General features: G+C 46.3%; 1 protein-coding gene and 1 pseudogene across 4 annotated transcripts; both read right to left on the reverse strand.

Moving 5' to 3' along the window:
• Positions 1-4,390: 4,390 nt before the first annotated feature.
• PARP6 (poly(ADP-ribose) polymerase family member 6) lies at positions 4,391-24,474 on the reverse strand. 4 transcript variants are annotated; one of them, XM_088148468.1, is made up of 22 exons: positions 24,065-24,470; positions 21,934-22,011; positions 21,359-21,453; positions 20,587-20,647; positions 20,076-20,166; positions 18,993-19,059; positions 18,289-18,438; positions 17,930-18,080; positions 16,520-16,573; positions 15,638-15,733; positions 15,019-15,111; positions 14,247-14,372; positions 13,621-13,686; positions 13,292-13,359; positions 12,516-12,564; positions 11,666-11,778; positions 11,007-11,079; positions 9,591-9,660; positions 5,825-5,904; positions 5,492-5,555; positions 5,096-5,180; positions 4,391-4,954 (listed from the first exon to the last, which is right to left on the reverse strand). In XM_088148468.1, the coding sequence occupies exons 1-22, from the start codon at positions 24,065-24,067 to the stop codon at positions 4,852-4,854; spliced, it is 1,836 nt and encodes a 611-aa protein (XP_088004594.1). In that variant the 5' UTR covers positions 24,068-24,470; the 3' UTR covers positions 4,391-4,851. The 4 variants fall into 4 exon arrangements, 3 of the variants coding, with proteins under 3 accessions (XP_088004594.1, XP_088004593.1, XP_088004595.1); XM_088148467.1 differs by having other exon boundaries at positions 17,903-18,080; XM_088148469.1 differs by having other exon boundaries at positions 11,666-11,775; positions 24,065-24,469.
• Positions 19,906-20,019, reverse strand: LOC112540245 (U2 spliceosomal RNA; annotated as a pseudogene).
• Positions 24,475-25,905: the final 1,431 nt, after the last annotated feature.

Consider the following 25,905-nt stretch of genomic DNA (forward strand, 5'->3'; position numbering starts at 1 on the left):
TGTCTCTCTGTTTTACATTTCATCAACCCACCGCCATATTTGAGGAAGGGTTGAAAGGAAGTGGGGCACTCATCATGGTGGTGCTGGCCCTGATTGGACCACTGCAGATATATTAGTGTTTAGACTTTGTTTAAAAAGGAAAGAGCTGGCCCACCATTTTGCAGCAGCTGGAAGTCAGGTCATCACATGGCACCAGTAAATGGGGGTTCCCCCCTCTCTGCCCAGAGTAGCAGCTGACTGGATCAGCTGTGTCATTATCCAGACATAACCCAAAGGATATCTAAATGCACATACACATCTCACTGAAAATGGTCACCTGCTACTGCCATAAAGCACAAACCACTTACATCTTTAAGGGCTATGTTTTTGCTATTATGGTCTATACATTAGATGGGATGCAGAGAGTTGGGCAGTGGGTCTTACTGCAAAGCTACCTCTGATATAGAACCTATCCCGTCCTTCTTTTCTCTGTAACCGAGTCCTTACTAGAGATTTGTTACTCATCGTTTCCTAGAAAGCGTGGAGGTTTTGAAGAGGGAGACTTTCCTGTTTTATTGTGGCTCAGGAAAGGGGGCTTTCCACAGCTTAAACTTTCACTAATAATTCAGTGCATCGTTCCTCTCACTTGTGTACAAATCTAGAGTGTCCTTGGTATTAACTTTCTAATCCTTGGTTGTGGTTTTTTTAAAAAAAGATTCTTTAAAAAAAAGTTTTTAAAGGGTTTTCTTTTTAAATTTTTATAAGGGAATATCCATTAGAACAAATATTTTGGAAGTTGAGAGGGTAGGATATGCCTAGTATTCAAATGGAATCAATAGGATTTCCTTATATCGGATCCCCATGAATTCCAGCAGAACTGGCCCCTGCAACTTAAATAAAGCAAGTTTATTAAAACTTACTTTGCTCAACACCTATTATCAAAAACAGTGCCATAAAATTAAGTCTTCCCTTCCTGGCTTATTCAGCACAGACATCTTCCATATATCTGGAATTAAAGATCTTTTGGATCAAAGATTACAGCTCTCCATAGAACCATTTTCCCTACATTAGGTACTAAACCAGATCTGGCCATAGAAATAGAAAACACTTGTTTGTTAAATCATTCTAGGAGTGCAGACATTAATGCTTCTACTGTAAGTACTTCTACCCTGATGCAATGGTAGTTTAGCTATCCTGGCTTCTTTTACAGCTGTTGGAATATGTAGGACTCCCAAGCATCTCTGCAACATGTCGGAGAGAAGGCCACCTGGAATGAGAAGTTTGCAGTTGGCAAATGCTTTTCTACATTATTCTCAGAAAGCAAGTAGAATGGATTTCTACTTTGACACTATTAGGGTGTTCCATTTGCCATTCTAACTTTCTCCTTTTCCTCCAGCTTCTGCTTAGGCAATGGGTCAGGGCATATAATGCCACCCACACCCTTGAAACATCATCCTTGTTTTGGAACCCTCCTGGCCACACTTGAAGTCATGAGGACCCAGGGATGAAGTCTATGCCAAGTATAATCATAATCTTTCTGGACAACCAAATTTATGATGGATGTGCAAATGACCCACTCATGTATCTATGCACCTGCAAAGAGAGAGAAGGGTGCTTCTTTTCATACATGGCATGATAAATTGGTGTGTCTAGAATTTAGGCTACCAACAGAAGGCATAGAAAAGGGGCTAGTGTCTCTAATATGTTCACTAATGACTTTTGGAAGCCATCAGCACCACCATCAAAGTGGCAAGCTTATGTCAAGGACTATGAGAAAATTACCCATTTCAAACACACTTTTTCCTGGAATAGCATTTAGAAATATCATGGTATGAATTGTAGATTTGGCTTTCTACATCCAAGATATGTCTGCTTTCCCCAAGCCCTTGGATAATCATCTGTTTCACATCCAGATTACAAGCACAGGGAAGTGGGAAAATTTGGTTGTAAATGTGGTTACATTACTGAGTCAAAATCTTAAGAAAATCTGTCCCTTCTTCATATTTTCCATCAGTGTCATTTGAAAGCTACCATCTTGGGAGGACACATGGGACTTAAATAAAAATTACCTTCCACCACTCACTTCCTGAATCTCACAATCCTCTGCACCAATTATTTATAATCACATTGTTTTCTTTCAGCCCCACTACAGTTTAAAAATGTTAACAGGAGGAAGAGGTCAACAACTGTTTCCCTATCCCCCAAATGTAACATGTGCATAGTGAAAGCAAGAGGTCTCTAGGAAATGGAAAGGCTTTGGGGTGGTATCAATCTAAGGAAGATGGAAACTTTAGCCATCATTCTCCAATGCGGTGCCTGGTTAGGAGATGATAAGAATTGTATCTCAGCATATCCCCATGTGGGGAAATCTGAAGTAAATGAGGGTTGAGGAGCCAAGTTGAGTTAGGGTCTTCATCATCCAAAGCCTGCTGTTGGACCAACTGAGAGATTTTCTTTCTTTCAGTTGGTTACTCATTCAAGTAAGATCCTTGTCCACAGAATGCTCATCTTGGATAACCAGGTTTACGTCTCAACTAGGTTCCATGTACAATTATTGTTTGTGCCCAGTTTGTCTCTCTGATTGACAGTGCTCCCCATCTTAGTCTCTTTTTCTACCCTGTCCCCCTCCTGAATAGTTATTTGGAAAGAGGAGCTTTCTTTAGGCCATCTCCACCCCTTCACACGCATACAAACATGCACTCATGGGCTTTCGGTTTCCATCATTCAAAAAGGAACACTGCCTCCCAACAGTGGGGAGCGTTTTTGGCATTCCAGTGGATTATACGATTCTTTTGATTGATCTTTCTTATGATTTTCTTGTAGTATAATAAAGACAGACAAATGGGCGTTGTGATCTCTGTAGCTCTGTAGTTAATGATATTCTGCTTAGACTGAAATAAAGCACAGTCCAGTGGGAATTTGACCAGATTGTTTGCGTGAGTCTCTTCTCAAGGGCTTCTCCAAATCTTCTCCACTGTTTGGATGCAGGCTGCCACCTTATTTAAACAGCCTACTTCAAACCTCACAATATCCTTTTATTTTTGCTGGGCAAAACAGCACCAATATCCTCAATTGGCCCATGTTTCTGCCTCATGGCCAACTTCTGGAAAAATCCTCAGCAAAGACTGAACCTGAATCTTGAGACACAGATATTTCCAGGAATGGCTGGCTCCACAGAACCATAAATCTGCTTTGGGGCTCTGAACACTTAGAAGATATAGTTCCAGGACTGATCATTTGTCTACGAGAGCTTTGTTTGAGTCCAAGACTGAAGCATGCCTAGCCCCAAAGAAAACAAATAGATAAGGCCTTACTCCATGACCAAGTGTTACAAGTTAGAAATAATCCTCGTAAGTAGAAGCTTACTCGGAAAAGGGTAAGGAAGAGGGACCCATTCCTAGATATTGCTATACTAGGCAGAAGAATGGAACTCCCAGAAGGTCTCCCAGTTGACGTATTGTCTAGACCAGTGTTTCTCAACCTTGGCAACTTTAAGATATCTGGACTTCAATTCCCAGAACTCCCCAGCCAGGGAATACTAGGAATTGAAGTCCAGACATCTTAAAGTTGCCAAGGTTGAGAAACACTGGTCTAGAACCTATTATGCTTGACATCAGCTTCGGCCCTTATTTTTTGTGCCATGATCGATCAACGGCACTGCTAGGACTGGATTACCAGGTTCCTGCCCTCACATTCCTAACCCCACAGCTTTTCTAAAAAATCTGGTCCTATCTTATCTCCTCTTCATCCTTGACCTCCTTTCCTAGAGGCCCCTCCGAAGACAGTACAGAACACAGCAGATGAGGAACTGGGCGGGGGAAGATCCAGGAGGCCAAGGAGGCAGTGATATTAACCGCATCTTGTCCTAGCGCAGAAGAGGACAACCTGCAGCCACACAGAACTCCTCTGATCATGATAGCTAAAACCCAGTGTTTTTCTGCCATTTTGAAGCAAGGAGTCAATGAAAACTTAGCGTAAGCTGTCACAGTTCAAAAACAAAACAAAAAAGAGGAGCAACTTTTTCCACCTTCAAAGCTTATGTCCCTTGACACATGTGATATGGCCACTCCTATTTGGGCTCCCTCCAACCCACCACAAAAATTGTTAAATGTGGCCTTGGGTTCCCCAAATATGACTCTCCAGACCACCTGGACAAGGGGAAGTATATTTCCACAGGTGGATATATGTGGACAGAATCCTTTCTTCACACAGTCTGGGGAAGGAGGAGATAACACAACTAAATCTTTGCACATCCTAAATCCTGTTCCAAATAGAAACGCTGTTGCTCCACGAATGACCCAAAGATCTGAAAGAGTAATTGCAGCAAGAAACACCTGATCACAGAAAAAGGGAGAAAGTGTGTGCAGAGGGAAGCGCACCGCTCTCCTGCATAAACCAAAGAGGAAGGTGCCACAACTGCTGGCTGGTTTTGCAAAAAGACCGCACAGGGGCATGAGAGCGTCTTTTTTTTCAAAGAGAATTTTAATAAGCTAAAACCGCTTGCTTGCACGCACACATTCTCTCTCTGGGGCTCTCTGTTTTGTTGTGGGTTTTTTGCTCATTTTCACGGTTAAAAGTGCCATCACTGTAAACGTGGGCATGCAAACTCAACCATTCCAACCGCTCACAGGAACTGGTCCAAGTCTGCCCACTCAACTCTATGGATGGGCTGGCTGGAGCTGCTGCTCCCCCTCCAGAGCTGCTCCCCCTGGCATCTGCTGTCCAGAAGCGACAGGGGTTGCTCCCGCCTGCCGGCCTCAGTCTTCATCCAGGCAGAGTCCATTTACGGTCTCCAACAACGATCCCTTTCCTGCCCAGGTGGGAGCAGGGGCAGCGCCAGCACAGTCTGAAGGGAGGGGCTCCTCCACCCCCTCAGTTTGTATAGACCTGAGTGCCAATTACACGCATGATCTCCTTTTGAATTTTAGGGTCCTGAGTATTGATGTTGGCGTCTCCGACTTGGCCATCTTCATACCTGTGAGGAAGAGCAAGAACTTTGAAATGGTCTCTTTCATGCCTCTCATTCACATCCAGCTCACTGCCACAGATCCAGGTCTTGCGCCATCCCGCAGGAAGAGCAGCATGTCCTCCCACCCCTAGAGATGAGCTTACTCACACAAAGAAAAAGCGGGTGCAGACGTGGTCAGACACAGGACAAACCCAAATGTTGCCATGCTTTTGGAGATCCTTGGATGTGATCACTGCGAAGGAGAAAAGGGTCAGCAATGTAGCAGTGGGGAAACAACATGTCTGCACCAGTCTCCTCCATTATGTTGGCCAGCAAGATTGTGTGGCTCCAGGGTCACTCTGAAAAGGACTGCAGGAGTAACTGGGCCCTCAGATTAATCAGGCAAGGCTAGTGTGATGTTTCCACGTCTTTCCTTCCATGGATCAACTAGCATTTGCACAAGCAAGGAAGTCAGTCGACATCAGCCTCTGACCGTGCAGACGTGACAAGTAAAATCTCGCAGGAGTGACCAGGACAGGTCAACCGAATCCCCATTTCACTCACCTTCACAAAGTGCAATGCAGTTCAAATTGCGACTCTGTAAGAACCTGGACTGGATGGATCGAGTCTGAGAGAAAACCAGAGAACCAGAATCACACCCTCTTTCTTGGCACTGGCCACACATTTCCCAGCCCTGCCCCACACTGGCTTCTATTCCTAAGCTCACACAGGTGCTCTCCCTAGAAATGGGCATCACCCTGCAACACAATGAACGTGCAACCAAACAATGACACTCCTTGGGAAAGCTGCTTGTGAAACCCAGTGTGGCAGGGCCAGGCAAATCAAGAGAGTCGCACAACCGCACAACCACCAATGCATGTACACCTACAGAGTTACCTGGGGAATCGTGTTCATCCGGTTGTACCTCTGCACCAGCTCATCCTTGGAGGGCATCCTGTGCTGCCCCTTTCCCATCCCTGCGTGGACAATAAAGAGGGTAAGAAACAGCAGCAATGGGTGGCACCGGGACTGGTTGGTCTCCTAGCCTGCAAGCAAGGGGTGCTATCGGTCATTGATGCAAAGGCTGGTGGAGAGTGGAATAATGCAAACAGAAAACGTGGCCGAGAGAGATCCTACATCTCCGAGTAGCACCCTTGACCTAACGTGTGGCTTCACAACAGATTCCTCGGTGCCTGCCCAGCTACCTATCCTAATTTTGTTCTCTTTCAATCCTTTTAATTTTAAAAAAATGAGCTGGAAGCTTGCACACGGCAAAGCCAAACACCAGCCTCAAACATCTATTCTGCACCCCACAAAGACCTCAAAGCCATTCCCAGAAAATAAAAGATGGGCTGGTTGCAGACCAGTGTTTGTTGGCTTCCCAGTATGTGGGTGTTTTGTGATCAGCTGTACCCGCCCTCTTGTAAGAATGCCTCAAACAGGCAATATTCCAAGTGTACTGACCAAAATGTTTGGAAACCCCTAAACCAGACAAAAAACAACATCAGGAAGACAAAATGGCCTCCCACCTATTTCCACCCCTTCAGACCCACAGCGGAATTTCCAAGCTGCAGTACCATTCAACCTGAGCATAGATCTCACAGTCTCTCCTACTGCAACTATTAAGTGGAACTTCATAAATGGCCACGGAGAAGAAACAGGTTCATCTGACATTCTCCACTAACTTGGGCAAGGTCTAAAAATTAATTTGGTACATAGTGGGCACCCAAGGAGATCTACTGCACATATGTTACCATCATGCCTTCTTCCATGAATCCCTACTCAAGAATAAAGCTTAAAGGCGGTGTTCATGAAATATATTTAACCTGGTTACCAAATAAACCCATGTTCAGGCTTGGCATAATACACTGACCCCTAAACTCACCAACAAGCTGAGCTCACATACAGTGGGGCAAAAAAGTATTTAGTCAGCCACCAATTGTGCAAGTTCTCCCACTTAAAAAGATGAGAGAGGCCTGTAATTTTCATCATAGGTATACCTCAACTATGAGAGACAATATGGGGGAAAAAATCCAGAAAATCACATTGTCTGATTTTTAAAGAATTTATTTGCAAATCATGGCGGAAAATAAGTATTTGGTCAATATCAAAAGTTCATCTCAATACTTTGTTATATATCCTTTGTTGGCAATGACAGAGGTCAAACGTTTTCTGTAAGTCTTCACAAGGTTTTCACACACTGTTGCTGGTATTTTGGCCCATTCCTCCATGCAGATCTCCTCTAGAGCAGTGATGTTTTGGGGCTGTCGCTGGGCACACGGACTTTCAACTCCCTCCAAAGGTTTTCCATGGGGTTGAGATCTGGAGACTGGCTAGGCCACTCCAGGACCTTGAAATGCTTCTTACGAAGCCACTCCTTCGTTGCCCGGGCGGTGTGTTTGGGATCATTGTCATGCTGAAAGACCCAGCCACGTTTCATCTTCAATGCCCTTGCTGATGGAAGGAGGTGTTCACTCAAAATCTCACGATACATGGCCCCATTCATTCTTTCCTTTACACGGATCAGCCATCCTGGTCCCTTTGCAGAAAAACAGCCCCAAAGCATGATGTTTCCACCCCCATGCTTCACAGTAGGTATGGTGTTCTTTGGATGCAACTCAGCACTCTCTCTCCTCCAAACACGACGAGTTGAGTTTAGACCAAAACATTCTACTTTGGTTTCATCTGACCATATGACATTCTCCCAATCCTCTTCTAGATCATCCAAATCCTCTCTAGCAAACTTCAGACAGGCCCGGACATGTACTGGCTTAAGCAGGGGGACACGTCTGGCACTGCAGGATTTGAGTCACTGGCAGCATAGTGTGTTACTGATGGTAGCCTTTGTTACTTTGGTCCCAGCTCTCTGCAGGTCATTCACTAGGTCCCCCCATGTGGTTCTGGGATTTTTGCTCACCGTTCTTGTGATCATTTTGACCCCACAGGGTGAGATCTTGAGTGGAGCCCCAGATCGAGGGAGATTATCAGTGGTCTTGTATGTCTTCCATTTTCTAATTATTGCTCCCACAGTTTATTTCTTCACACCAAGCTGCTTGCCTATTGCAGATTCAGTCTTCCCAGCCTGGTGCAGGTCTACAATTTTGTTTCTGGTGTCCCTCAACAGCTCTTTACTCTTGGCCATAGTGGAGTTTGGAGTGTGACTGTTTGAGGTTGTGGACAGGTGTCTTTTATACTGCTAACAAGGTCAAACAGGTGCCATTACTACAGGTAACAAGTGGAGGACAGAGGAGCCTCTTAAAGAAGTAGTTACAGGTCTGTGAGAGCCAGACATCTTGCTTGTTTGTAGGTGACCAAATACTTATTTTCCACCATGATTTGCAAATAAATTCTTTAAAAATCAGACAATGTGATTTTCTGGATTTTTTTCCCCATTTTGTCTCTCATAGTTGAGGTATACCTATGATGAAAATTACAGGTCTCTCTCATCTTTTTAAGTGGGAGAACTTGCACAATTGGTACCTGACTAAATACTTTTTTGCCCCACTGTAACACATTCAGCTACCACAAAAGATTAAAACTAACCTAGCATAGCATGTTGCCACCTGCAACCACTTGCTCTGTGACAGGCCCTGTGGCCCTCACCTCCTCATTGCTAGAGCCACATCATGTGGTTGTTGTGAACTGGAAAGTGGGAAAGGGAACCATATCTGCAGACCTCCATTCTTTGGAGAATGAAGGGCATTTAGGGGGGGGAAAAAGCACTGTTCAGTGTTTCTGAATTTTGATCCATCTGCTTAAAGAGCCAGCCAATGAATTGGGTGGAAGGAGGGGGGTTATCGTATCTATTCTTTTTTTCTTTAATTAGATGATAAACAAAGAAGCATGGGGTCAACCCACAGTTTTCCCTCCTGTTTTGTTTGGTTAGCTCCATTCCAAATGTGTTTCTCTTGGTTGGAGGGATGAGAGTTGGCGTCCAATGTATCTGCAGGGCATCGATCTGGGGAAGGTGGAGTAATGCAGCAGATTGGAAACAGTAAAAAGCAAAGAGTCTAGGAGCTGCTTAGAAAAGTCAACCGTGGCACTTGAAAAATAGATCTCTGTGGAGACTTGGAGGTACATATGCACACACGGCAGGGTACAAGTGCATGATGCAGCCGTCATACTGAACAGGCATCACATTAGTCTAGACTGTGTGCAAGGTTTAGTTGGGAAATTCCCTGACAGTCTTAAAACAAGCCCTCCCCGAGGCATACCATATCCCAAACTTCATGACACCCACAGCGACGGACAGCAGAAACCACACCCATCTTGATGGCCTCAAACTGACAAACTCCTCCACGCGTACACAACCTTCTCAGGACACAATGGAGGGAAATAATTCTCCAGGGCAGAAGAACATTTCAGAGGGAGAAGGAACCCCAGTCAGCAGGCAGTGCCCACCGCAAGAGGGAAAGAAGGTAGATCCCCACCAGCTCCAGGCCGTGGCTAGGTCCGGCTGCAACCATAGTTCAAGACTCTAAGACGTCCGCAAAAGAATCAACCCAGATGTGTGGAGGCAATGGTCCCTTCCCCACCCTGAACGTGTGGATGAGAAACACATGGGGGGAGGGGAAGGCGAGAGCGGCTCTTGGACGCAAGGCAAGCACATGTTCAGGACACGAGGCGCACTGACAGATGGAGGGACAAAGAGAGAGCCGCTTACCTGAATATCCAAAGGAAATACTGGAGATGGGGCTCAGATAGATGCCTTTGCCATAGGCTGCTCCATGCAGCTTGCAGAAAAACACCAATGTGAGCCAGAAAAAAAAAAAAAAAACCAGGCTAGGGGATAGGACACAGGACGGTCTGGGCACTGAAAAACTGGTGTATCTGTCTGGCCTGAGCAATTATCTGAAAACTTTGGCTTTTCCCCAGCCTGTTCCTCTGGCTCCAGGGTCTCCTGCTGTGAGCTGCGAGGCTCTGTTCTAGACACGAGCCAGTCACTGATGAGATCTTCATGTGCAGGGGGTCAGTTTTCCCCTGAAGTGAAAAGCAGAGGTGCCCCATGCTACCCTACCTAGAGAAGCTGGCTACGTTAGCAACGGAATCAGTCTTCCACGCAGGCGATGGGATGGAGCAAAACTTTTAGGGGAGGGTGGCTCCATATGCAGAAGGAGTATGCAGCTAATTAAAGATATGATGCTGAACTGACGTATTTCCCCAGCGTTTCCTTCTTCATTCTATCACCTTTTAAAATAGCCAAGCCAAGAGCCGTTCTTGGATACCCCTGGCAATACCCAGATTTCACAGATCTCTTTTTATGAACACAATATCATTTGTCCCCCAAATGTCTGCTGCGGCTATCCAGCGTCAGGCTTATATCAACAGAAGAAATTCTCACTCGACCACAGAGCTCTCTCCGTGGCTTAAGATGGTGGCGAGTTGCTGGGAGGATAAAATAGGGCAGGAAGAACTACACATCACCTTGAACTCCTCAGAAGAAAGGCGTGGATAGGCATAAATGAATAAAATCCTACTGCTAAGGCCATAACGCCCTTGCATGGAAGAATAGTGTGTTTGAGTGTCTGTTCGTCTGTGTGTCTTTATTTCAACTATTGCAACCGAGAGGTGTGAAATGCAAAGCATTTCCTCAAGAGACACCACTAGGGGTGCAAGGCAGTTAATCTATGTCCAGTTGCAGCAACCTAAGTCACGCCGGCCTCCAGGACTGGCACAAGGTCCTGTTGCATTTAGCAACACAACGCCATTACAGTGGCACTGAGGGAACAGAAGCTGGCTGCAGTCCAGCACGTTGAGCCCTTGTGCTCTACCAAGGGACTCAGACTGCCAAAGGCTTGGCTGAACAGCGGCTGGAAGGGAGGGCTCTGTGTCCAAGAAGTTGCTCACAGAGCCCTGGGATCTGCCCCTGGGATCCTCAGGGCAGCGGATGGGGGGGGCGACATCCAGAGCTGCCTGTAGCCAATGGACAGGAAGGGATCCCAAATGAAGCAGGGCAAGTTGACTGGCTAGCCATGATATTATCTGAAGAATGGGGGGTTCATTAGCCCAGGAAGCCCACAGCCTCCTGTGATTCAATCTGTCCCACTGGAAATGGCAGGAGCCTGCCACGGTCCCTTACCTGCAATTTGGTGTAGGACGCATTGACCAGCCCATTGCGCAGAATGGAATGCCAATTCTCAATGTGAGAGCCACTGCAGGGGGAAAGAAACACATCATTTGCCAGCCTTTTCTGCTGCCACAGAGAGACATGTGCGCAGGCATCAATATAAGACCCTGCGGCAGGGAACACTTCCCCCCCCCCCACCGGCTACGTGCATCTGCAGAAACTGCCTGCAAAACCACTGCTTCCTGGACCTCTTTGTATCCAAAACAAACCCAAAAAAAGAGAGAAATGCCTGAATTCTCTCTTGACACAGCACCCCAAATCAACCAGAGTTTTATTTTAATTTAATTTTTTGTATTTCAAATTTAGATACTGCCCATCTCACAAAAAGTGACTTCTTTTGTATGGAGGAACTCATACAAAAAGTATGAGTTCTCCCATCCTCTCCCCTAATCCCAGCCAAAATGGCGCCACGTTGCAAAACCAGAAGGAAGTAGCCTGTAAAATCTATTCTGAAAGCAAAGAGTTGAGGAACAGGGAAATGAAGGTCTTCCAGTTTCCAGTTTGGCTAAGGAAGAACTCAAGAGGTTTTCTGCCTCCATCAGAGGTAAAGAAGAGGGTCTACTTCAGAACAGGGGAGGGGAGGAACCGGGAAATGGAGCCCCCGGACTTACTGAAAGGCGAAGGTGCTGCCATATAGTTTCTTGGCCGTCCGGAAGCGAGCCTCCTTGGCAGGAGGGCTGCTCAGCAGGAGGAACTGGTGTGAGGTGTGCATAAATTTCAGCTGCTACCAAGGGAAACGGACCCACGTGAAAAGGAGAAGGGGGAAAAGAGGGGCACAAAAGCAGAGAGAGAGAAAGAGAAAAAAAGAAGGGCCATCATGCAAGGAAGTTTTTCCAGACAAGCTCCAGTTGCGATTTAACAGTCTGTCTTTTCCTAACCCTGGTTTTTAAAACAGGTCTTAATGAACATTTTAAAAGTCTTTTAAAAACGGTAAATTACTCTGGCTCATAACACAGGGCCTCAAGGCACCAAACCGAAGGTGCCCAATACTTTTGATGACTCTTCTTTAAAAACAGTAGTGCAATTCTGTTGTCTTTTTTATCAAACAACCGTTGGGAAAAACCTAGCAATAGCTTCTAAGTCATTCAGAAACATCCCAGACTCTTCCCAACAAATAACACTAACAAAGGCCACTGATTCTGGCAAACTTACAGCCCAGCTTGTAAGAATGCTAACTCAAAAGGGGCTTACTCCTAGGTAAGCGGTTACAGGATGGCGGCTTATGGGTGCCTAACTTCCCGGCATTTAAAAGGTGTGGATATTCAGGGAACCAGGTAAGATTGTTCCCAGATCATGGGTCTGCTGCATCCTTTGATGGGGAGAGATGGGGACTGAACTCGGGACCAAACCAGCTGTGTGCAAAACCTGCAATTCGCCACTGAGCTGTGGGATGCTTCACTCTCACGCTCCACCTTATGAGTGGGCTGACTGCAAGCAAAAGAATGGAGAATGGTCACCTACCCTGCTGAGAGGTAGCTTGACAATGTGAGATCTGTTGCTGGAAATTATCCTAGGAAGGGCAGAGAGGAGGTCAGAATATGGAAAAGGCTAATTCAGGTTCAGCCCAAGAAACTCAGCAGGGCGATTCAGGAACAGTTCAGTTACTTTATTAGCTTACACCTACTAGACAGAATCTCGCCAGACTAACTCTAACCCCCGATGACAGCAACTAAACACTCTGAATTCCTTAGGGTGGTGCTAGGCTCATCCTCTTAGTTTTCACACACTCAGGCTGCGGGCTGAGGAGATGCTGGAGATTCTTCTCCCCCTCCCCATGACCTTGGACCTCCTCACACAAGTCTTCCATCACAGCTAGGCTCACTTAGTCAACAGAGAGCACAACCCAGAGAATGTCAATCTTGGCTCCTGGAACAGCATTCTTCCACCTAGGCCAATTGAGCAGGAGATGCCAGGTGGGATAACAAGGTTGTGGAAGCCACCTGGCAAGCAGCACTGGGGTTAACTCGCTTTTTGGAGCTGTAGAACAGGCAGTAGCATGGTGCCCAAATTTCAGAGTGGAGATTAGGGCAACTGGCCCCATGATCATCTGTTGCACCCGTCTGAACCTCAACACCCTGAAATCAAACCAAGGTCTTGTGGGATATGCTTCAGTAGGGATTTGCTTAGGACTGCAACCACCATAGAGGCATTTCCACTTGCTATCCCAATCCCAATCTCAAGCCTTGCTCTTACTTGGCTTCCCAGCACTCTTTGCACAATATTATCTGCTTGCTTACCACTGTAGGAGGGGATGGGCCAAAGGATCTAACTTGTCCATTTGCTTCTTGATCTCTAGGTAAGAACCCTGTGAGAAGAAGGCAACCGATTCAGAGTGATGGCAATGCTTCCTGCCATCACTCTGAATGGGCAAACATATTTATTTCGCAACTCTACACATGAATGCATATATACATACATACATAGACACATACAGAGGTTCATGTGCTCTAGTTCACACAACGTCTACGCATTCCATCAACATCAGTATAGTTTATCATGGAGCAGGAGATGCATCCTAATGGGAGATGGGCTTAATCTACCCCAGACATAAAGTACAGATGCCTACTTGAGTCATTTCACGGATTGACATGACGCTGTCCAGGGCCTTCTGCAGCCTCTCATAATTCTTTTTCTATATGTCAATGAAAGAGGAGATATGGATCAAAAATACAAATAAACCACTCTGATGTTATTGCCCATTATCATGAAGCCATAGCAAGGAAGCTCCAAGATCACAGAAACCAAGTGCTACGCTGATGTGAATTACTGTAGAAATTGGCATGCTGCAAAGATAACTCTGGCAGCATTGAGTTCTGATATGCTCTCATTGCCACTTGTTCATTTGGGCTGGAATATTGGTTGAATTGCTGATAGGCTGCAAAGTTCTTGTTCCTGATCATGGCTCTCAGCAGGTATATGAGCCTCTAGCTCATTGTTTCTCAACCTTGACAACTTTAAGATGTGTGGACTTCAACTCCCAGAATTCCCCAGCCAGCTGGCTGGGGAATTCTGGGAGTTGGTAGTCCACACTTCTTAAAGCTGCCACAGTTGAGAAACACTGCTCTAGCTGAATAACGAAACAATATGTAGTGGCTTCTAAAATGGAGAAACTGGACTCATAACTTGAATGTTACTGGCAATTGCAAATCCTATCACAAGCATCAATGTTTTGTGCTGAAGAATCACACTAACCTTGGGGTTGAAGGCAAGGGTCTTAGGGTCACTGGGATCTACAACAGATGGGTAAGGCTCAAAGATGATGCTCTTGCGTGGGGACTCCAGTGCTGCTCGGCACATGGCCACTAGCAAATCTACTACCTGAAAGAGAGAAGACATGGAAGAAAGACCATGATAGGCTCACTTCCATTATAACATCTCACTTACTCTGACACTTCCAACTGATAGCCCAGATTAAGGTAATCAGATATTTCATTTCCATTCCAATAAGCAAGAGGATCCAGTCATGCAGAAACATTCAGGGACATCAGTGTGGAAATGAAAACATATCAGAATCACATCCCCAGGCAACAGTTGGAATGAAGTTTCCTTCTCTAGTATACCAACAGTGAACCTATTCACTGTAATTTTCGTTCGTCTTTCTACACTACGCAATACATGCTTATTTGGGGAGACCACATTCAACATCGAACTGCCAGAGGTGCTGTCACATCTTTGGGTGGGTGGATATAGCAAATGTCTCCAATCTGAAGCTTTCTAGATGTATTGAATGAGGGTTTGTAGAGATGAAGTCTAATGGAACTGGAAGGTACCAAGTTGGAGATTGCACAAAAAAAGAGTTCCACTAAAAGTTCTCCACTCATACTTGATGGAGAAAAGAATTAGCCCAGCATTTAAGACAAGCCTACATTATCATTTGCTTCCCTAGGTCCACTGTTCTTCTGCCCAAGTTCTAACCCTTTACTGTATATGCTTCCCTTCCAGTTTGGCATCTCAATTCTTGTACCTCTGCTCCTGTGGCCACCTCTTCTGCAGCACCAGACATCACACCCAGGGTGTAGAAAGAGAAGACGCAGAGCTCTCGTGTGCACACAGCTGGCTAAAAACAAAAGCCACAACACCAGTGAGAAAGGGACCCAAGCCATTTACCTTCCCTATGGATCCTCCATTAATACCAAGTTTTCCTCCATTTATGAAGGGGGAGAGGTTCTTTCTGACATATAAAATAGTTGTGGGAAATTCAAAATGCTCAGAGTGTAACACTACAACAATGCAGATTTTACCTCCTTTGTACATACAATGTGAGGTCACACACATGTACAAAAGCTTGAGACAAACTGCTGCTTTCGTCATTTCGAGGACAGCATTGGATCCTCTAGGTGTTCTGCCTAACATGGCTTAACACTTCATGTCCCATTAACCATGATTTCCAGTTCTTTAGTTCTCTATTTAAACAAGACCATCAAGACCTCCTTACCACCACCAGGTCATCCATCAAAGATCTAGCAAAAGAGCCCTAGTGACTCTTGAACTCTAGTTTTCCATAAGAGTGGAGAAAATCTTTCTGGTGGTCCCTTCCTAGTCACTTATGTCCAGAGAAATCAATGCTTAACAAGATGCAGTACCTTCAGCATGGACCCATTCTGGAAGACGTGCTGTTCGTCACATACCACACAGTACTCATTCAAAGTAGGAATCCTCTGCTCTGCATATTTCATAATCTGAGAGAGAGACCACACTGGGGTCAGAAAAACCAACTCCCCTAGGCCTGGGGAAGAGAGCAGAAGAGTGCAGCCTCAGCTTGGAGAAGGTCCAGAGTCAATCCTCAGCCTTTCCCATTACTGGATCTCAAAGCAGGCCTGGAAAAGCTGGCTACCTGCAAGCATTGCCAGGCCAGTCAAACCAACCTCATCTCAGAAGCAAGTGATCAGTTCAGAGCTCTGGCAAGGACAACGCAGCTGCAGAGGAAGAGGGGAGGAGAGAAGGAAAGGAGGCTGGCTCTGGCACTGCCCAGTTTGGGCCCACCATAAGCAGGTGCTCCCAGCTGATCACCCTATGAGAGTGTGGTCCTCAAGAGAAAAGAGAAAGTACTGCCCACCCCTGCATTTAAATCCCACTGAGCTACATACACCAATCTGCTGACCCTTAATAACTCAACTTTCCAGAACTCCAGTCTCACTAGAGATGCTGGGACTACAAACCCCAGGATTCTCAGCTGACGAAGTTTGGGTGGACATTATGCAAGTTGTGGACCAAGGCCACGGAAGGCAACTAGCTGTCAATCTGCACCTTTGTGCTGGCCCAGAGAGTTTTTTTTCCTGAAATTAGGAACATTCTGCCCAGAAAAACAAGGTTGGGTTGGGTTCAGTGGTGTCTGACCAAAGCCAAACTGCTTTAAATCAGGTGCAGCTCAGTCAACTTAATTTAGTTTTATCATGTGACAGGAGCGGGATGTAATGCTGAATGAAGTAGGATACGAAGGGGAAGGAAGGGGCACTGGTATTTACCTGGACAAGAAACCCATACTCCAAGGTGGGGATGTTTTTGCAGTGGCCACCAACCTGCAGAGAAAACACAAGGAAAGAGCCCACCACATGACTTGGCACCTGCTCACTCATCATCTGGAGGGCCCATTCATCCACAGCTCAGACCTGCTCTCATTCCAGGAAATCTCCCCATGAAAGAATTCCAGGAATTTCAGCTGAGAACTTAGAAGCCTGTATGAGCTCACCATCTTTCTAGGTGAAGTACCATTTCCATAATTGGCAAGCACTGACCATTCTGGCTGAAACTGGCACATCTGGAAGGCCGCTGGCTCCCTATCACTACTTTTCTAGGGCTGCAAATGTGCCAAAGAAAATTGCTTGTTTCTCCCCACAGAGTGAAGAAGGAAAAGTGTTTATTGCAGCAAGAAAGATCCAAGTGACACCAAACTTAATACCCAGTCCTCAACTTGTGGAAAAGAGCACTTTAATAGGATGGATCTGAGATGTGTTTGCAAACAGTGGATGTCATCTATCAAACTAGCCCCCTAAAAGCCATAGGTGTACCTTTAGTTCTGATGGGAGGTACTTTGTTGATATATGTAACTGGACAGCTTAGTGCCAGGGAACCAGCTTTGCACCAAGAGGTCCAGTTAGAACTTTCTCCCAGTTAAACAGTTAGTGGAGCAGGTGCTGGGAAGGTGCCTCAGCCATAGATTAGATGGGAAAGAGCCCTGGCAACTCCCAGTCATCTGTGGCGTCTGCCCTGCTTTCCTGAGGAAGTCAGCTGAATCTAGTGTCCTGCATATGGGGGATACGAAAACGGAAAGAAGGGTGTTGCCCAATTCCTTAGGAAGCATGAAAAACAGAGAGGCAATTTCTGGCCCAGATTCCAGCATTTTTCCCTTGGCTGTACTTGGTGGCTAAGAGAGACCAAAAGTCTCTGTTGAACTCCAGAACAGCAATCCGAATAAAACTGTAAGTAGAACTATTGACAATACACAGTGTAGCAATTACTCTTTTTTAGACTGCAAGTGATGGATTTTTTCAGAGAGCAAGTGAAGGGTTTTTTTTTATTATTATTTTGCTCTTAACCAAAATCTAAAAAATTACTCTTTCTCTCGGCCCCCAATAAATTAACAAGGCAGGGTAACCTCAACATTCTACTCCAGGTGCTATTTTTCAAACTGCAGGATGTTTCTGGGTTAGGTAATTTAGTAGACAGAAACTTTCAAACGTGCCCTTTTCCCACTTGCAGCCTAAAGCACTGAACACAAGGACTCTGCCCCATGAGTCTCCCGATCATCTCCTCTGGCTCGGACTACAGTTTCTCCAAGGAGGGAGGCACAACCCAAAGAGGAAATCTCCCAACCAGCCCGAAGGGACAAGGGCAGAGAGGAAACCCACCAGGATGTTGAATGGGACGACACCTGCCTGGGTGCTGGGAGGGTAGCCAAAAACTTCCACCTTAGAATTCTTCATAGTGCAGGAGATGGAGCGGTTCATGAGGCGATTGACCCGCAGCTCTGGGACGCCAAGTTTGCCCTTGAGCATAGAGTCCTGGATGACAGGAAAACTGGGAGACCTGTATACACAAGACAGATGTGCATCAACAGGGGGATCTTTGGTTTGGACGTGGAAAAGGAGAATCGTGAGAACCTTTGCTGGGTTAGGTTCGGACAGGGCTGGGTTTCAAAGCCAGTGACCCACAACTGTCGTTGGGCATTGCTGCTTCCAACCACCTCCGTGTCCAAAAACCCTTAGGAAGAGAGGACCAAAGAGAGCAGCCGTACTTGGGAATGGGTGAAAAGATGCTGAGACCGGCACGGAACTTTTTGATCGTGCCGCTGGCTTTGAACCAGCTGTGCCGCTTCTCCTGCTGGGTCTTGAGGAAGTCGTTGCTGAGGTGTTTCCATTGCTGGGACGTGAACATGCCCAGGATCCTGTGAAGATTATCAACAAGGACTGATAGAACCAGATGGAAGAGAATACCGCAAGGCATACTCTGGCAGGTTTCCCATCTGATCTGAATGGGTCAATGGGAAGAGGAAGGAGGGACAGAGAGAAAAGACCTCTGGGCTTTGTCCTCCCCATCACCAGAACTCCAAGTACACAAAAGACAAAAAGCCAAGAACATTCACATCCCACCTATCCCAGAAGTAATCTGTCACACCCAGGCCCTATATCAGTGTTTTTCAACCTTAGCAGCTTTAAGATGGGTGGACTTCAACTTCCAGAATTCCCCAGCCAGCTGGCTGGGGAATTCTGGGAGTTGAAGTCTGCCCATCTTAAAGTTGCTAAGGTTGAGAAACACTGCCCTTTCCAAAAATAAATCAGTTTCATTGGCAGACAGTCATCTTAAATTTCTAGGCATTTCAAGGCAGGACAAGGGCTGTTTTTCCTTGCAAGAAGGAACCAATCTGTCCTGCAGAGAGGAGCCTGAGGAAAGTCTTACTACACTTCATGGCAGAGGATTAAAAGAACCAACCCAACTCACTTTTTCAACTGCAGGCCCAGTCCAAACCCTTCCTTATTGGACGGCTGGAAAACTTCAATGGATGGTTCTGGAGAACAAAGCCAGAGTAAATTGTTAGCATCTAGCCAGGATTCTAGTGTGAAACCTGTGTAAACCTGGTGGGAAGTCACATGTGGAAGGGTGAGCAACAACATCCCTCAACGCCCCCCCCCTACTTTGAAACACACTACTCTTTCCTGGCTATTACTAACAGCAGAGCCATTTGATAAGAATGGCAGGGGTGGGGAGAGTTTCTAACCTTGCCCCCTCCCCATTCTTTGTTAACAAGAGCGTAGTTTCTCTGCTCTTAAGAGCAACAAAAAAAGAGCACCTTGATCAGGATCATCTCATTGGGGTCTGTGGGACAGAAGATTTCCTTTTGTTCTCTCTACCAGAGATCAGCAGAGTTCTCTTTCCCTGCTGCTACAAGCTGAAAAGAGGAGTGGAACCTAACCCCCCCCCCGAAAAACACTCCCAAAGTGTATCACCATCCCAAAGGTCACAAACGAGAGACTGACTCCCAAATTGTCAGGGGTTAGGATAAGAGAATAAGAGGACACTTCAGGGGTTTCCTATACCAAGTAGTCAGCAATCAAAAATTTAGCACTGTGTGCTAGGATGAGCCGTCTCAGTAAAAAACCTGATGGAATGTGGCAGCCTGCCTGCCTGCCTGCCTGCCTGCCTGCCTGCCTGCCTGCCTGCCTGCCTGCCTGCCTGCCTGCCTGCCTTCCTTCCTTCCTTCCTTCCTTCCTTCCTTCCTTCCTTCCTTCCTTCCTTCCTTCCTTCCTTCCTTCCTTCCTTCCTTCCTTCCATATGGCCACCCACCCACACCACGGCAACTCTGGGTGGCTAACCACATTTAAACTCAAAATACAAACAATATAAACAACATTATATATAATGGCAACTAAGGATTTAACATGCAGTCCTCAAATAAAGGACATGTCAGATATGAAACTGATAAGAATAGATACTACCCTTGATCTTAGCCAAAAGGCCGAGAAGCAAAAAGGCTGAGAATCTTTAGTGCCCCTTCCTCGTCTTATAAACAAGCATGTTACTCACCGGGGCCATCCAGATACTGGGAAAGGGAGAACCGCAGTCGGAGGATAATGGGCTCGGTCCGTAGGACCTTCCAGGCTGTGGCCACCTCCTCCTACAATGAGAAACAATCAACTTGGGTTCTTTCCTTTTTATTTACTTATGTTGATGGATGACAGGGGGGTTTTAAAAAACCCTAATTCCAGACCAAACACACCAGATCTTTTTCTGGGCAAAAATTGGCAAGTTTCAGTAGTGCTAACTCAGGGTCTCTGAGGAGCCGCTGGAAAGACTACATGCTACATGCCACCCCTGTGCTGTCCACTTCTGATTTCAGCAATAAATTATTTTAGTCCACCGCTGCTTTCCTTCATGCTTGCATGGGGAACAGCAGGAACGTCATTCTCTGTTTAGGAGTATGTAATACCAGCCGGGGGCAGGGGTGGGGAGGATTTCTGAGAAGAAGAAAAGTGACAGCCAGGGGAACCTCTTTCACTTTAGCACAAGAGACAAGCCAGTACGGCTTACAACTTACATCTAGGAAGCCAATGTTGATATGCAGGTCAATATCCACATCATCAATGGTCCCATATTCTCTACAGGGGAAAAGAGGAAGGTTAGGAAAAGACCTATGAAACAAGGAAGCAGGGGAAGCCAAAGCAGAGGCTGGAGAAGAACCTGGCTAACCCACAGAAGCTTCCCCTACCCTTTGCTGATTTGCCAGATCTCCCAGCTACCCCCCATCCTCCCATCCTATCTCCAAACTGGAGCTCAAAGGAAGAGTAATATCCCTTTTAGGAATATTTCTTCTCACAGCTCCAGCTTAGGCTTAAAGCTCCAGCCCACTCACACAGGCCTCCTGCCCAAAGCTACCCCTTTCAGGACTGCTCCTGCTCCTTCCTAGCTCTGCAGCTTAGCTGCCCTCATCCCACTCCCCTTGGCTTTGAGGCACTTCACTAAAAACCCTCTATTATTTTTCGGACCATAACATTTCTGCTGCTGCTATCTAATAACTGGTGCTTCTGCTTCAGAAGGCAACAAAAGAGGCAACTTGCCCTCAGGCCACAAGCAGCGCACAAATACACAGAGAGAGAGAGAGAGAAAGAGAGAGAATAAGGTCCTGGAAGTCACCTGAGAGAGATTTTATTGCTTCTCCCAGTAACTATATTTAGACTGGAAACAATACAGCTCCTCTTCGGTCCACATATTTAAATAGCTTTGCGTTAACCAGCACACAGAGGTTCTTGAGCGCTCCGATCTCAAAGCAAGTCTTGTTCAAAAGGCAGCGCCACGTCTGCGATACTCACCGGACAGATACGGAATTCTCACTGTACAGTTCTTTCACAGCCTCAATGTCCACATCCAGCTGCGGATGCCGATACAAGTCTGCGGCACAGGTCCCCTGCAGAATGACACAGAAAACCACTCTGGAGTTCTATCTGGAGACACTGAGAGGTTCATCAACTCCATTAGCCATAGCTGGTGAGGTGGATGAGCCACAATGCTCGGTTCACGCAACAGGCTAAGCCAAAATTAAACTAACGACATAATGGTTTACCATAAACTGTCCAGCCTGAAGATAGCGAGGTACCAAATCCTTAGACATTTATTCAGGACTCGGGACTAGACTTCATTACAGAATTACAATTTTATTACAGGTTATTCCAACTCAGAAAAGGCCAGCATTTGGAAAAGCAGAGGGCTTTGGGTTGGGGAAATGATCAAGGCAACATACGGAACGATTTTTGTTTTATTTGCCCCTTTGCTGGGCCAGTGCAGTTCTTTGCTATCCCAAAGTTTCTAGGAAATCCTACTCACTCCCACCTTAAGTAAGCCACCACAACTCATCATCTTGACCTTTCAGAGGTCACAGGGGCCTGACCTGTACTCCATATAAAAATTCCTCGGACTCATTTTCTCCATCAGAATCATCATCAGTCCAGTACTGGCCTTTGATGTCCTAAAAGACAAGAAAGGTATCTGAGATTTATAGTTGGAAAATCTACAAGTTCACCTAACTATAATTGCATATCCTGAATCACAGAACTTAGTGCTTCATCCCATATCCTTGGCTTTTTAGGTTTTTCAACAACAAAAAATTATGGTTAGCCCTCACCAGTAAAGCTAAAACCCATGTTAAATGATCTAAAATATGTATATAAATATAAACTGAAATATTTCCTCATTTCTCTTCTTCTTTCCTTCCTTTTTGTTCTTCCATATGTGGAATTAGAAATTACATATTCCTCAATGAGAGATCCAACTGTCTTCTGGTTACTTTGTGAAACACCAGTGACTAACGATGGAACAAAATTTTAATTCCCTCCACTTTTCACATTCAAAGATAAATAAAGGTCTTTTTATATCCCAGAGTAGTACTGTCCATGTGTAAGTGGGAGATATTAGTAGGCCCAAGGGAATACTAAGTTTTGTAAAGCTATAAAAATAACATTTTTAAAAATCCCTAAAGGTAAAAACATTAAACCAATGGATATGGACTACAATCTCACTCTTGGATGAATGAATGCTGAGGGAATGGGGCAGGGAGGAGGGGACAGAATGGAAAGGAGAAGAAGGGAAGAAAAGACCCTGGAAAAAGTCATGGATGATTAGCTCACTTAAAAAAAAAACAGAACCACTTCACTATATCACTGTTTTTGCAGATTCTGAATACTCTTGCAGCAGGTAGATGAGAGCAAACATGATGAACAATGAAAGGGGTCACACAATTCTGTGCTGTTCATTAATAATAGCAGAATGATGTACTCTGGTAGCAATATAAAATAAATGCAATATTAATATGAATAACCGGAGCAAATGAACCCTAACCACCAACATTAATATGGCAATTTGTAAATTAAGATCATGACCACTGAAAATTGGGCTCCCAGTTCAGTGCTGCAAAAATCCAGGTGTCCACTAAATGGGAGCAAAGATGCAGAAAACTCTGCCTCTTTGTCAGCATCCAGTAGACATCTGGACTTCTGCACCCCACATCTGGTAGCCTTAACTGAAATGCTCCTTCTGGGTCTCTGCTTCCAGAAAGTTTATATGGTAAATCGGTCTTTATTATTAATGTCAAAGAACAAAAGAGAATTAAAATAGCATTAAAATATAAAAATAGAATACACTGTGCATGCTCTTCCAGTCATGACAACAAATGGGCCAGTTTAAGATGCGCCATGGCTCTTCATGGTCAGTTAGTATCAGCAGTATGAATATAGCAATAATAAGAAAATAATAGTAGCAACAGCAATGATCAACTCTGGCAAAGATGGTGGCTACAAAAATGCGCCTCCTGAGATCCCCATTTCATGACAGTAGACTGGCTCCTAGTGGTCCGTTGGCAGTAGCCATGGGAAATACAAAAGAAATCTCAAAATACTAATACTACTACTACTAATAATAATAAAAATACACGCACATACAAAATTAAATATATGTATAAAGTATAATTAATAAAACAAAGGATAAAAATATAACAATAACAGTGCCAAGATGCCATCTCTGGAGGGGGCTGTTAAAAGGCATCTTCTTTTAAGTTCCACCCTCCAGGAACATAAAGGGCCTCCTTTCGGAGGAATGCCCCCCAACTTTTGGTTGGGTTCGAACCCCGGGATGACGGCAGAAAAGCATCTCCTGAGATTCCTGCTGCATGCAAGGGCCCGCCATGGGGTCCCTGGTCAGCTCCCCCCGCTGCCCATTTGGCTGATAGAATAACAACAGGACAGGGAACAATCCCGAGAGAGGGCTGGCAGAGCTGGGCTGCAGTGCTCGCAATGGCCACCAGGGGCAGCAAAGAGACGCGGAACACGGCCCCCTAGCGGACGCTCGGGGTTCTGCAGCCCAGAGCTGCACTACCAGGAGGACCCCTTTCCTACCTCCCCGGCTGCCCGCCTCGCCAGGGCCCAGCTCGGCGCCCCCGGAGGGCAGAGCGGGCACCCGCGGCCCCTGCCCCTGCCCCTGCCCCGGCGCCGCCCCTTCTCCTTCCCCAGCCCTCGTCCGCCGCTCACCATTTGCCTGGTGGGTTCAGAGGCGCTGCTTGCTGCTCAGGGCCGGGCCTCGCCCCTCCATGCCACCAGCGGCCAGCCTGCGAGCTGCGAGACGGGCATCCGGGCCGGGCGAGGGGAGAAGAGGCCTCGGGGTCAGGCCGGGCGGCCGATTCCTCCGTCGCCCCGGCAACCAAGGCTCCGTCCTCGAGGAAGCGGCAGCGGCGGCGGCGGTGACGTCAGCGCCTCCTCATTGGTCCGGGGAAACTCCGCCTCCTGGGGAGAAGAAAAAGAAGGGGGAAACCCGCGAGCGTTGCGCTGGGGGCGGAGGAGGTGGCTCGCTGCTGGGGCGCATGGGGGCTGTAGTCCCATCCCGTCTGGAGCTGAGGCGAACTGACTCGCTGCCGTCCCAAAAAATCCCGCCCCCCCCTTCGTGGAGGCCGCGTTCACACCACACGCTGCCTGCCCCTGAATTCACTCCTTTTCCTGAATGGGGAATCAGGGCTGGGTTTTTGCAGCAGGCAAAGGCCGGAGTGAGGCCCGGGTGAGGCCTGGGATCAGGTAGAGGCGCTGCCCGGGGCAGCTTCTAGATCAGTGTTTCTCATCCTTGGCAGCGTGAAGATGGGTGGACTTCAACTCCCAGAATTCCCCAGGCAGCAAGGCTGGCTGGGGAATTCTGGGAGTTGAAGTCCACCCATCTTCAAGTGGCCAAGGATGAGAAACACTGATCTAGAAGCTGCCCTGGGGAATTCTGGGAGCTGAAGTCCACCCCTCTTCAAGTTGCCAAGGTTGAGAAACACCGATCTAGTGTCTTCCTTCATTCCAACCCTGAATTTGCATTTTACTTGCAGGCTTCATACCTGGCCTGACAGGAGGATTTCCTTGTTTCTTCCTTATCCCTGTTCCTTAAAAACACACACTCACACAGTGGTTGTGTTCACACAACCCGGTTAACTAACTGAGATCAGGTGAGAGAGGCAGAAGGGGCATTTACCCGTGCACGAAGCTTTCTTGATTTTAGTCTTGGTCTGGGGTTTTTGTGGCATAGCCTATTATGCAAAAGCATCCGATTTGTGGAGTTTAATTCCATAACTAGGAATTAAAGCATAGGTGGAGTAAGTGGTGTGAATGAAACCCTCGCCTGACCAAGCGGTCTAGAAAAAGCTGGCACGTTCTTTGGCCTGGGCCCTTATAATGGTATCAGATTGCATGCTGGTGCAAAAGGCATTTCTGTTCCCAATTTGCCCAGGTTGTAACCCCCAGAAGTGGCTGGTAACAGTCAACAGGGTATAAAATCTTGCTGTAAAATGCGTCAGTTGGTGGATTCAACTGAAAAAACTAAGGAAAACCTGAGAATTCCTGCTTGTGAAACTGACAGCATCTTGTCTATTTCGCCCATTTTAATATTTTCACCCTGTACATACCCTTGGCCTCAATCAACACTGTGTGCACAGTGGTTTGTGTGACGACAACAGCAACAACCACAACATGAGGAACGGCCGACAAATAAGGATATTTTTCTTTTCAGTTTGACCAAAGATATGGGGGAGGCCGGGGGGAGTAGAGCAAATGGTCTTGCTGCAGTGGTCCAGAGCGATAGGAAAAGACAATAACTCAAGTGAGGAAGTCATGTTTACTGACCTCAAAAGGAAACAAGGCTACAGTAGGAAAAAGCCATTTGGAAAAAAAAAATCTCTATAGAAGAGGCAGCTACAAAGCTAAAATAATGCATTGGGGGAGGGGATCCGTAGGGCAGTCAAAAAAAAATCCACAAAGTTGCATGGTTGTGCCCACCACCTTTATTTTTTTTTACACCCCCCCCTTTGGAGACCCCTGCAAACAGCTCACTAATTGCATTGTTTTAA

The sequence above is a fragment of the Python bivittatus genome, unplaced genomic scaffold, assembly GCF_059951505.1.
Source record: "Python bivittatus isolate LINGU-HERP-01145 unplaced genomic scaffold, Pbiv_v1 ctg000530_np1212, whole genome shotgun sequence".
Taxonomy (NCBI): Eukaryota; Metazoa; Chordata; class Lepidosauria; order Squamata; family Pythonidae; genus Python; species Python bivittatus.